This window comes from Equus quagga, chromosome 16 (genome assembly GCF_021613505.1).
Source record: "Equus quagga isolate Etosha38 chromosome 16, UCLA_HA_Equagga_1.0, whole genome shotgun sequence".
Classification (NCBI taxonomy): domain Eukaryota; kingdom Metazoa; phylum Chordata; class Mammalia; order Perissodactyla; family Equidae; genus Equus; species Equus quagga.
This window is the reverse complement of record NC_060282.1, coordinates 42,768,332-42,781,823: the sequence shown is the minus strand read 5'-3', so window position 1 is coordinate 42,781,823 and position 13,492 is coordinate 42,768,332. Positions and strand designations below refer to the sequence as shown.

At 37.9% G+C, this 13,492-nt stretch overlaps 1 protein-coding gene across 1 annotated transcript in view; it reads right to left on the bottom strand.

Moving 5' to 3' along the window:
- RAD54B (RAD54 homolog B) overlaps positions 1-13,226 on the bottom strand; it is a 112,881-nt gene extending 99,655 nt beyond the window's left edge. The window contains exons 1-2 of the mRNA XM_046642713.1: positions 13,148-13,226; positions 6,134-6,284 (exon numbers count right to left, since the gene is read on the bottom strand). Coding sequence (XP_046498669.1) covers positions 6,134-6,268 — 135 coding nt within the window. The 5' untranslated portion in view covers positions 6,269-6,284; positions 13,148-13,226. The remainder of the gene's footprint in view (positions 1-6,133; positions 6,285-13,147) is intronic.
- Between the last annotated feature and the right edge of the window lie 266 nt (positions 13,227-13,492).

The following is a 13,492-nucleotide window of genomic DNA, read 5'->3' as shown; positions in this document are numbered from 1 at the left end:
CTGAAAAAAAAAAGGAGAAAGGGGTGACAAAACACACAGTTAGGAGATAAATAGGTAGACAGAATCAGACTAGGATAGCAAATACTCAACTATAGCATTAGGCTAAAGGGAAGTAAAACAACAAAATCAAAGACAATCTTGTCACTTTATCCACAAAGTCACAACACAAGTTGGAATAAGATATGAGAAAAATAATTTAGGAGGGGAGGAGGAAAGGGACTGAATCTGTTTAGACGAAGGAAATAAGAGGCCATGAAAAAAACGGACTATCTTATACACAAGATTCTAAATACAAACTTCAGGATAACCACTAAACAAAAAACCAGAACAGAGACACAAAAAACGAATAAAGAAAAAACAAAGAAACACATCATAAAGAACTATATAATTCAATGGGTAGACCAAAATACACAGGACGAGAAACAAAGGAGATGCAGGAAAACCAGAAAGCGAGTGACAGAATGACAGCATTAAGCCCTCATACATCAGTAATCACCCTAAACGTAAATGGACTGAATTGTCCAATAAAAAGACACAAAGTGGCGAGATGGATTAAAGAACAAGACCCAACAATTTGCTACCTCCAGGAAACACATCTCAGCTCCAAAGACAAACAAATGCTCAGAATGAAGGAGTGAAAGACGATAATCCAAGCTAATGGCAAACAAAAGAAAGCAGGCATCACAATACTTCTATCAGACAAAGCAGACTTCAAGATAAGACAGGTAAAGAGAGACAAAGAGGGGCAGTATATAATGATCAAAGGGACACTCCATCAAGAAGAAATAATGCTTATAAATATCTATGCACCCAACACAGGAGCACCAAAGTTCATAAAGCAACTATTAACAAACCCAAAAGAAGATATTAAAAATAAAACAATAATACTGGTGGACCTCAACATCCCACTCACATCAATGGATAGATTATCCAGACAGAAAATCAATACGGAAACAGTGGAATTAAATGAAAAGCTAAACCAGTTGGACTTAATAGACATATATAGAACACTCCATCCAAAAACAGCAGAATACACGTTCTTCTCAAATGCACATAGAACATTCTCAGGATAGATCATATGTCAGGAAACAAGGCAAGCCTCAATAAATTTAAAAAATTGAAATAATACCAAGCATCTTTTCCAATCATAATGCTATTAAGCTAGAAACTACAAGAAAAAAGCTGAGAAAGGGACAAAGATGTGGAGATTAAACAACATGCTATTGAACAAGCAATAGATCATTGAAGAAATTAAAGGAGAAATCAAAAAATATCTGGAGACAAATGACATTCTTCACGGAAATAGAACAAAGAATCCTAAATACCATGCCTTCTCAGACAAGGGAAACAAAAGAAAAAGTAAACAAGTGGGAATTCATCAGACTAGAGCACTTCTGCAAGGCAAAGGAAACAAGGATCAAAACAAAAAGACAACCCACCAATTGGGAGAAAATATTTGCAAATCATATATCCGATAAGGGGTTAATCTCCATAACGTATAAAGAGCTCACACAGCTGAACAACAAAAAAACAAACAGCCCAATCAAAAAGTGGGCAGAGGAGATGAACAGACATTTTTCCAAAGAAGATATACAGATGGCCAATAAACACATGAAAAGATGTTCAACATCACTAATCATCAGGGAAATGCAAATCAAAGCTACAGTAAGATACCACCTTAAGACTGTTAAAATGGCCTAAGACTAAAAATGCCTTAAGACTAAAATGGCATAACACTAAGAATAAACATAACAAATGCTGAAGAGGGTGTGGAGGGAAGGGAACCCTCACACACTGCTGGTGGGAGTGCAAACTGGTGCAGCCACTTTGGAAAACAGTATGGAATTTCCACAAAAATTTAAAAATAGAAACACCATATGATTCAGCTATCCCACTACTGGGTATCTAACCAAACAACTTGAAATCAACAATCCAAAGTAATATATTATACCCCTATGTTCATTGCAGAACTACTTACAATAGCCAAGACATGGAAACAATCCAAGTGCCCATTAACTGATGATTAGATAAAGAAGATGTGATAATATACATATAATGGAATACTACTCAGCCAGAAAAAAAGACAAAATCACCCCATTTGCAATAACATGGATGGACCTGGAGGGAATTATGCTAAGGAAAATAAGCCAGACTGAGAAAGACAAACACCAGATGATTTTACTCATATGTGGAATATAAACAAGCACATGGACAAAGAAAACAGTTCACTGGTTACCAGGGGATGCAGGTAGGGGGGTGGGCAGAGGGGGTGAAGGGGAGCACCTATGTGGTGACAGACAAGACATAATATACAAATGAAATTTCACAATGACGTAAAGTATTATGACCTCAAATTAAAAAAACAAAAAAAAGGAAGTGAAGACAAGCCAACAGAATGGGAGAAAATATATCCAAATCACACATCTGATATGAGACCTATATCTAGAATATATAAAGAACTCTTACAATTCTACAATAAAAAGCAAATAACCCAATTTAAAAAAGGACTAAGGATCTGAATAGACACTCCTCCAAAGAAGATATACAAATGGGCAATAAGCATATATAAAGATGCTCAACAACATTAGCCACCGTGGAAATGCAAATCAAAATCCCAAATGAAATACTACTTCACCCACCAGTATGGTTATACTCAAAAAGATAGTAATAAGTGTTGGCAAGGATGTGGAGGATTGAAACCGTTATACATTGATGGTGGGAATGAAAATGGTGCAGCCACTTTGGAAAAGCACTGGCTTTTTAAAAACCATTAAAAAATTAAAAATGAAGTTATCATATGATCCAGCAATTCCACTCCTAGGAATGCACCCAAGAGAAATGAAAATATATGTCCACACAAAATTTTGTACACAAATGTTCCTGAGCATTATTCATAATACCTGATAAATTAAAAAGTGGAAACAACCCAAACACCAATCAACTGATGAACAGATAAATAAAATATGGTCTATTGATAGAACGGAACATTATTTGGTGTGGTAGGCAGAACAATGCCTCCCAAAGATGTCCACGCTCTAATCCCCAGAACTTGTGAATATGTTATCTTATATGGCAAAAGGGACTCTGCAGATGTGATTAAGGTTAAGGACCTTGAGATGGAGAGAGTGTCCTGGATTATCCAGGCAGGCCCAAGTAATCAAGTGAGTTCCAGTTTCAGAGAACCAGAGAGATGGCAACATGAGGACTCAAGCTGCCATTGCTGGTTCTGAAAATGGAAGGGGGCCACAAACAAAGGAATCAGGTGGTGTGCAGAACCTAGAAAAGGAAAGGAAACAGATTATTTCCTAAAACTCCAGAAATGAATGCAACCCTGCCAATACCTTGACCTTAGCCCAGTGAGACCTGTGTTAGACTTGTGACCTACAGAATTATAAGATAATACATTTTGTCTTGTTTTAAGCCACTAAATTTGTGGTAATCTGTCACAGCAGCAACAGAAAACTAATAAATTTGGCAATAAAAAGGAAAGAATTACTGATACATGCTACAACATAGATGAGCCTTGAAAACACTATGATAACTGAAAAAAGGCCAGTCACAAAAGGACACATGTTATATGATTCTATTTATATGAAATGTGCATTACAGGCAAATCTATGGAAACAGAAAGTAGATCAGTAGTTGCCAAGCACTGGGAGATATGAAGAAAAATGGGGAATGAGTACTGATGTGTATAAGGTTTCTTTTTAGAGTGATGAAAATGTTCTAAAAGTGATTTTCGTGATCATTGCACCATTTATACAGTCATGCATCACTTAAGGACAGGGATACAGTCTAAGAAATGCCGCATTAGGCAATTTTGTTGTTGGGAGAACATCACAGAGTGTAGTTACACAAACCTAGATGGTACAGCCTAGTACACACCTAGGCTACATGGTACTAACCTTCCTGGAGCATCTTGTCTATGCAGTGCATTGTTCACTGAAACATCGCCACGCAACACATGACTGTACTAAAGACCACTGAATTGTAGCAGGTAGATTGCATGGTGCGTCAACTGTGTTTAAATAAGCCACTTTTAAAAAAAAGAAACTTTACTTAAAATGAGAAACTGTTTTCTCCTTACACTTCAGCCAGAATTCCAAAGAAATGTAGGGTAAAACAAACACACACAGAGCAAAAAAAGGAGAGTCAAAAATTAATAGATACTTTTGGGGCTGTCCCCATGGCCAAGTGGTTAAGTTCATGCACTCCGCTTCAGTGCCCGGGGTTCGCTGGCTCAGATCCTGGGTGTGGACCTACACGCCGCTCATCAAGCCACGCCATAGCAGCCTCCCACACAGAAGAACTAGAATGACTTATAACTAGGACATACAGCTATGTACTGGGCTTTGGGGAGAAAAATCAAAACATGAGGAAGACTGGCAACAGATGTTAGCTCAGGGCCAATAGTCCTCAGGAAAAAAAATTAGTAGACATTTTCAACAACAAAAAGACAAACAACCAATTAAAAACTTGAAAGGACTTGAATAGATATTTCTCCAAAGATATACAAATGGCCAATAAGCACACGAAAAGATGCTCAGCATCACTAGTAATTAGGGAAATGCAAATTAAAACCACATTGAAATACCACTTCACACCAACTAGGAAGGCTACAATCAAAATCAACAAGAAGAACAAAAACAGCACAAAACAAGTGTTGCTGAGGATGTGGAGAAATTAGAACCCTCAGATGTTGCTGGTGCGAATGCAAAATGGTGCAGCAGCTGTAGAAAGCAGTTTGGTAGTTCCTCAGAAAACTAAACAGAGAATTACCACATGACCTAGCAATTCCCTCCTAGGTATACACCCAAGAAGACTGAAAACAGGGACTCAAAAAGAAACCTGTATGCCCAATGTTCAGAGCAGCATTATTCACAATAGCCAAAAAGTGAAAACAACCCAAGTATCCATCAATAAATGAATGGATAAACAAAATAAGGAATATACATACAATTGAATGTTACTCAACCATACAAAGCAATGAAGTTCTTATACATGCTGCAACATGGATGACCCTTAGAAACATGACACCAAATGAACTAAGTCAGATACAAAAGGGCAAATATTGGATCCGGCCCAGTGGCACAGCAGTTAAGTTCGCACGTTCCGCTTCAGCGCTCCAGCGTTTGCCAGCTCAAATCCCAGGCGTCAACCTACGCAGTGCTTATCAAGCCATGCTGTGGCAGGCATCCCACATATAAAGTAGAGGAAGATGGGCACAGATGTTAAGCTCAGGGCCAGTCTTCCTCAGCAAAAAGAGGAGGATTGGCAGCAGATGTTAGATCAGGGCTAATCCTCCTCAAAAAAACAAAGGGCAAACATTTTATAATTCCACTTATATGAGGTACCTAGAGTAGTCAAATTCATGGAGGTAGAAAGTAGAATAAAGCTTAACAGGAGGTGGGTGGAGGGGTGATAGGAAGTTATTACTTTATGGTTACAGAGTTTCTGTTTGGGGTAGTGACACAGGTTTGAAAACAGATAGTGGGGACTGTTGCAAAACAGTATAAACATAATTAATACTACTTACTTGCACAGTTAAAAATGGCAAAATGGCAAATTTTATACTATATATATTTTACCACAATAAAAGAAGAGAAAAAAGATTAGTAGACTTTAATCTCTGTAACATAAATGGATCAGAGAATTGTAGAGTAGCAGAAATGTCGATTGTCCATTTCATATACTTTCTATATACCTTTCTATACCTTCTTTACATCTACGACAAAATAATCTTTTCTCTTAATGGTAAAAGGACATATATTAAGACTGCCTCAAGCATTTACTTTTTGTAAGTAAAAATGAAAGGAAACGTCCAGAAGAGTGATATAAATAATTATTTATATGTTTTCTCTTTAAATTGCCTTACCTAAAGTTTTCACTTATTTATGTGGCCATCTTTAACAAAAACACTGATCAGAATTTTTTTTCTACTGTTACCAAAAGTTTATTTTATAGACGCAACTGTATGTCATTCCTTAAAAAAACAATTAGTCATTATTTCCAAGGTTTTTGGAAAACTTTGTCAGAGACACTGAAAATTCCCATAGGCAGTAAGTATTGTTAACTCTTTAAATGGTAACTCTTTAAATGGTTTCTCTATATTATATTTCCTTTACTTTTTTACCTCAAATAATTTTATATCTGGATTCAGCTTTGTAATCTCTTCATTCAGACTTGGATTACTTCTTGCCGGTGGTATAAATTTTGGTTTTTTGAAGGGATTCCCTTGCAACTGGCTTGGTGCTGCAGATCGTCTCATATTCAGCAGTACTAACCTGAAAAAAAACCCAGAACAAAAAGCATCCATAAGTCTGGTTAGAATTAACTCCAAATATGAAAATAGCTCATCACAACCACCATGATAGCTTTGAAAACAAGAGAATAAGCCTATAAAAAGCCTTAGAAAACAAATTCAATAGCCAGTAAAATTTTATTTTCCATCACAGAGGGCTTTTGAAAAGAATTTAAGATTTAAATTGGATAGTGCAAACTTGACATATATTACATCAATTTTGATAACACTATAGATTACATAATGATGATATAGTCTGTAACACAATTTAGATAGTAGTTTCAAAATCAAAGGAAACATAATTATTCATACACATATATCAAGTATGTTGCTTTTTTCCTATTCCACTAATCCATAAACTGCATGAGGGTAGCAATCACACTTGTTTTCTTCACCACTCTATAAGCAGCATCAACCACAATGCCAGATACATTACAATCACTAACAAGTATTTTTGAATGAAATCCTGGCAATTCAAGGACACATTTACAATTCAATTTGTTTTTACTATCCTATTTCCTTTTAAAACAGTGGAATTTTTAAATATGTAAATCAAGAGACTAGAATGAGGTTTCCTAACTTTTGCTCAATATTATTTCCACCAGGGCTGTACTGGGGAGACAGATGGAAGACAAGAACATTACATACATACATCATGCTTCTGTAATGGACAGCAGCAAGCAATTCAATTCAAAGCATTTTCGGGCCAGCCCAGTAGCACAGCAGTTAAGTGCGCTCATTCAGCTTCAGTGGCCCGGGGTTCGCCAGTTTGGATCCCGGGTGCGGACATGGCACTGCTTGGCAAGCCATGCTGTGGTAGGTGTCCCACATATAAAGCAGAGGAAGACAGGCACGGATGTTAGCTCAGGGCCAGTCTTCCTCAGAAAAAAGAGGAGGATTGGCAGCAGTTAGCTCAAGGCTAATCTTCCTCAAAAAAAAAAAACGCATTTTCACAAAACAGTATACAACGTAAGCTATCACCAAGGATGTACATAGCTACCAAAATGATTTATTTAACCCAGAAATTCTACTTCTGGGAATTTACACTAAGGAATTATCAAAAATATACTCAAAGAATTATGTACAAGGATAATCATGCCAGTATTAATTATAGCAGGGAAAAAAAGGAAATCTAAATTTCCATAACAAGGTACTAGATAAATAAATTGTTATACCCACACAATAGAATACACTTTCTTCACATAACACTAAAACTGAGTTACTGCTGCAGTTTCCCAAGCAAGCTGTGTTCTCTTTTCCTCTAGGCCTTTGAACAAACTTTCCCCTATACAGTGTTGGAAATGTCTTTTCCCATTTTTCTCTGCCTGATTAATTCTAATTTATCCTTGAGGACTCTTAACTATGAGCCCTTTTCATCTTCTCCCCACAGACTGGATTAGAGGCCCTTCCTATGTGTGCACTTTTCACACTGTAATGAAATTGCCTGTTATTTCCCCCAAGTATAAACTCCTGGATCAGGCATGAAGTCTTATATTCCACTCAAAACCATACTGCCAATAACAAACACAAAGAAGGCATTCAGTATTTGTTATATGTATGATTCTACAGCCATTAATGAAAAAAAAAATCACATTTTAAAAGAATGTTTAACCACATGATTAATGTTTTTGATATATCAAATGAAAAATGGCTATAAAAAGCAATTAAGGTTGCAGGATACAATGTTAATATACAAAAGTCAATCACTTTCCTATATACCCAACAATGAACAAGCGGAATTTGAAGTTAAAAACACAATACCATTTACATTAGCACCCAAAAATACTGAAACACTTAGGCATAAATCTAATAAAATACGTACAAGTTCTATATGAAGAAAACTACAAAACTCTGCTGAACGAAATAGAAGAACTAAATAAATGGACAGCTATTCCATGTTCATGGATACAAAGACTCAACATTCTCAAGATGTTAGTTCTTCTCACTTCACCTATAGATTCAATGCAATCCCAACCAAAATCCCCACAAGTTATTTTGTGATTACTGACAAATTAATGCTGAAGTTTAAAGAGAGACAAATGACCCAGAATAGCCAACAAAATACGGAAAGGAAAGAACAAGTTTAGAAGACTGACACTACCTGACTTCAACACTTACTATAAAGCTACAATAATCAAGACAGTGGGGTATTGGTGAAATAATAGACAAATAGATCAACAGAACAGAATAGAGAGCCCAGAAATAGACCCACATCGATATAGTCAACTGATCTTTCACCAAGGAGCAAAGGCAATACAATGGAGCAAAGACAGTTTTTTCAACAAATAGTGATGGGACAACTCAACATCCACACGCAAAAAAATGAATCTAGGCACAGACCTCACACTCTTCACAAATATTAACTCAAAATGGGTCACAGAACTAAAGATGAAACACAAAACTATAAAACTGCTAAAAGACAACATAAGAGAAAACCTAGATGACCTTGGGTGTGGTGATGACTTTTTAGCTACAACACCAAAGGCATAATCTATGAAAGAAATAACTGATAAGCCGAACTTCATTAAAATTAAAAACTGCTGCTGTGTAAAAAGGCAACGTCAAGCGAATGAGAAGAGAAGCCACAGACTGGGAGAAAATATTTGCAAAAGACACATTTGATAAAGGACTGTTATGCAAAATATACAAAGAACTCTTAAAACTCAACACGAAAATAACCCAATTAAAAAGTTGGCCAAAGATCTTAATAAACATCTCACCAAAGAAGATATTCAAATAGCAAATAAGCATATGAAAAGATACTCCAAAAGATAATATGTTATCAAGAAAATGCAAATTAAAACAACAGTGAGATACCACTACACACCTAATAAGAATGGCCAAAATGTGGAAGACTGACACCACCAAATGCTGGTCAAGATGTGGAGCAACAGGAACTCTCAATCACTGCTGGTGGGAATGCAAAATGGTACAGGCACTTTGGAAGACAGTTTGATGTTTTCCTACAAAACTAAACACACTCTTAAAATACAATAACTCCTTTCAACACGAAGTTGAAAACTAACGTCCACACAAAAAACTGCATACGGATGTTTATAGCAACTTCATTCGTAACTGCGAAAACTTAGAAGCAACCAAGATGTCCTTCAGTAGGTGAATGGATAAATAAACTGTGGTGCATCCAGACAATGGAATATTATTCAGCACTAAAAAGAAACAAGTTGTCAAGGCATGAAAAGACATGGAAGAACCTTAAATGTGTATTACTAAGTGAAGGAAGCCAATCCAAAAAGGGTACATTCTTTATAATTAAAACTATATGACATCCTGGAGAAGGCAAAACTATGGAGACAGTAAAAAGATCAGTGGTTGCCAGGGATTTTGGAGGTGGGGGGATGAAAACGAGAGCACAGAGGATTTTTCAGGCAGTGAAAATATTCTATGATACCATAAGGAGGGATACATGTCATTATACTTTTATCCAAACTTATAGAGTGTACAACTCCAAGAATGAACCCTAATGTAAACCAGGGACTTTGGGTGATTATGTGTGTCAATGCAGGTTCATTAACTGTAACAAATGTACCCCTCTGGTGAAGAATGTTATAATGAAGGAGCATATGCATGTGTGAGGGCAGGGAATATATGGGAAATCTCTACCTTCCCTTCAATTTTGCTGTGAACCTAAACTGCTCTAAAAAAAATAAAGTTTTAATTTAAAAAATGGCTACAAACCATGTTTAGCATCATTTCAATTTTATAAAAGAAAAAAATACAGAAAATAGTATGTGTGTATGATAAAAGACTAGAAAACAAAGGGGCATGACAAACTTTTGGGAGTGAGAGAAAAATCTGTATCAGATTATAACGTGGTTACAAATTTGTCAAAATTCATCAAAGTATACACACTGAACTATACACCATAAATTATAAGTCTATAAAGATTTTGAAAAGACTACAAAACACAGGCTACAACTTTAACACTGATTATGTCTAGATATTAGAATTACCAGTAATTTTTATTTTCTTCTGAGTTCTTTTCTATATACTTCCAATTTTCTACAAGGAAAATGTTACCTCTGTAACAGGGAAAGTGCCACTAACTAGATTTTTTAATTACTATAGTTCATCAAATCTAGGATGCCATCAATTGTAAGATGTGCTATTATTTTATGCACCAAGAAAGAAAAGAGTGCATCAACCAAATTGTGACACGCCATCATTGATGGCTAGACATTTTCCAATTTCAGCAGTTAAAATGATGAAATACATGAGTAACTGATAAACAGCAAACCTGTATAAAGTTTGAGGGATTAGCATTGGAGGACATTCTCTACTGTTTCTTATTCAAGGGCAAAACAGATCTCTATTAGCACAATCTTAAAGCAAATTATTAAACAGATGTTTTGTGACTATCTGTTTACTTTAGAGGCATATTTATCACTACCAGTAGTCAATACGGATTCTGTTCAAACAAGTCACGCCAAAGTAACCTCATTAACCTCATTTCCATTTTACAATAGGTTAGTAGAATATTACATGTCTCTAGATATGTAATTGTCACAAATTTGAAATTGACACAAGCTAACTGCAACAAGATGATTTGAAAGCAAGTGTTAGGCCCTGCCTTTAGACTCAGTTACTTATTCATCAAATAAAACAGAACAATGGGAAGTTCAGATGAAAATCTCAAGGCTTTTAGATGACCATAGCTCAAGTGAAATAACAATGAGCCTACTTAAAGTAATAAATTCTAGATATGACCTTCACATCATGAAATGTAATAGGATCTATTCTCTGCATTTAGTCAGATCCCACTATAATACTGTGAAAAGTCTGACTGACACATTTTTAAAAGGAACACTAGAAAAACATAGTTGCTAGAAATTTGGAGCAAGTTATTTAAACTCTCTAGATACTAATTTCCTCATTTGTAATATAAAAAGATAGACTAGATGATAAAATTTCTTTCAACACTAAATTCTAAGACTCACCAGCTTAAACCCTTCTACACTTAATATATGATTTCTAATTTTCCAACCCTCCTATTTATCTTGTAAACGAATAAAGAAAATAATAACGAATTTGAGAATGTAGACATGTGAGAAGCAGTAGAGTGGTAGTTAAAAAAACAAACACTGGAGGGGCTGGCCCCGTGGCCGAGTGGTTAAGTTCGCGCGCTCTGCTGCAAGCGGCCCAGTGTTTCGTTGGTTCGAATCCTGGGCGCGGACATGGGACTGCTCATCAAGGCACGCTGAGGCAGCGTCCCACATGCCACAACTAGAAGGACCCACAACGAAGAATGTACAACTGTGTACTGGGGGGCTTTGGGGAGAAAAAGGAAAAAATAAAATCTTTAAAAAAAAATAAAAAAAAAAAACAACAAACACTGGAGGGGCCCAGGGTAGCAAAGTGGTTAAGTTTGGCACAATCCACTTAGGAGAGCCGGTTCACAGTGCAGATCCCAGGATGGGACCTATGTCACTCATCAGCCATGCTGTGGCAGCGACCCACATACAAAATACAGGAAGACTGGCAACACATGCTACCTCAGGGTGAAGGGTGAATCTGCCTCAGGAAAAAAAAAAAAAATTCACCATAAAAAAAGAGACTGGAGCCAGTCCAAGTCAACTAGTTCCACCACTGACATAGGAAGGCATCCATCAAGCCAATAATTTGTTCATGCATTTCAAAGTAAACTGCAGACATCAGTACATTTCCCCCTAAATACTTCAGCATCCTTTTTACTTCTTAAATTAGTGCTATTTGACCCCTTTTCCTAGGCCCCAGAAATAATGTCCATTTGGCAGCCCTGCCATGTTGCCACAACTTCTGCAATGAGACTAACACCTTCCTGCTTCTGTCCTCCCAAGTAAAATGGCAAGTCCAGGCTGACAGCTGCAACACATCAGAAGGCCTAAATTATCTGGCAATACAGTGTAAAAATTAAGAACACACCTTTGGAGGCAAATGCCTGAATATAAATCTGGACTGACGCTTCCTAGCATGTGATCTTGCACAGTTTAATTAACCTCTTTGTGTGTCCGTTTCCTCATCTATACAAGGGGGTACAATAATCATAATTACTCATAGGATTCTTGGGAGAATTAAACGAAATACTTAAAGCACTTGGAACAAAGCTTGACACATAGTAAGCACTCATTATTATCTATACTACTACTATCTACAATTATTATTGGATGTTTAATACATGAGGTCCTACGAGAGTAGAGAAGGTCCGTGAGGGATGAGTGAAGGATGTAGCTCGACAAAGGGAATGAGGGCCCAAATCTATGGATTCATTTGGGCTTTTAAGGAGGGATGGGGTGCAACCATCAAACCTCTAGGAGGCAAGAATGTAAATAAAACAATCTAAAACCTGTAAGATCTTCCTGCTGTTTCTGCTGTTAGCCTTCTAACTACGTTAGGCAGTAGTTATTTCACTTCGTGGTTTAAGCTGCTCCTTTAACTTTGTGGCCCCGCTAAACTAGCCTACAAAAATCCTCCATTAATTAATTAGTACCGTGCAGGAGAACGTAGATTGATCCTGGAGGAAACAAACCCAAGGGCCACAAGAGCAGAGCGGGAAGACCCCAGAGATAGCGCAGAGGCACCACTGCCCGGAGTCGCCTCTGCCGGGGCCTCCCCAGCACACAAACGCACCCCCACACCCCGCCCTCGACCACCAGCCACCACAGGGCCAGCAGCGAGGGCGTCTCTCACACTTCAGATCGCACTCCGGGACCCGCAGGAGGTGACCACGGCGGCTCCGCCGCCTTCCTTCCCTCCTCCCTCGGAGGCCTGCTCCGGCGCCCCTCCCCGCTTTGTCTTGCACGAGCCTGCAGGCTGTCGCAGCTTCACAAGCCTTCCCCTCTAGTGACGCACCAGCGAGGACCCGACAGAAGCCGTGGGTCCAGCCAAGAAGAACCGGGTTAGACAGCCCTCCGCTCACCGCCGGAGGAACTCGAGGCTCCCGCCGCCTTGGCGCAGCCAATCGCGGACAAGACCCCCGCGCGTGCGCATTACTTCTCCGACGCAGTGCCCGGTCCAGCCCGACTCTGATTGGACAACCTTACCGCATCATTGCGCATGACCCTTTGCGTTTCTCTTTTAGAGCTTCTAAATTTGGCTCCGGTTTATGGTTCAATTCCAAAGATATGCATTTGATACCTATAGTCAGATATGGCGTAGACGCTGAGGCTACAGACCTCATTTCAGGACAGATGACCC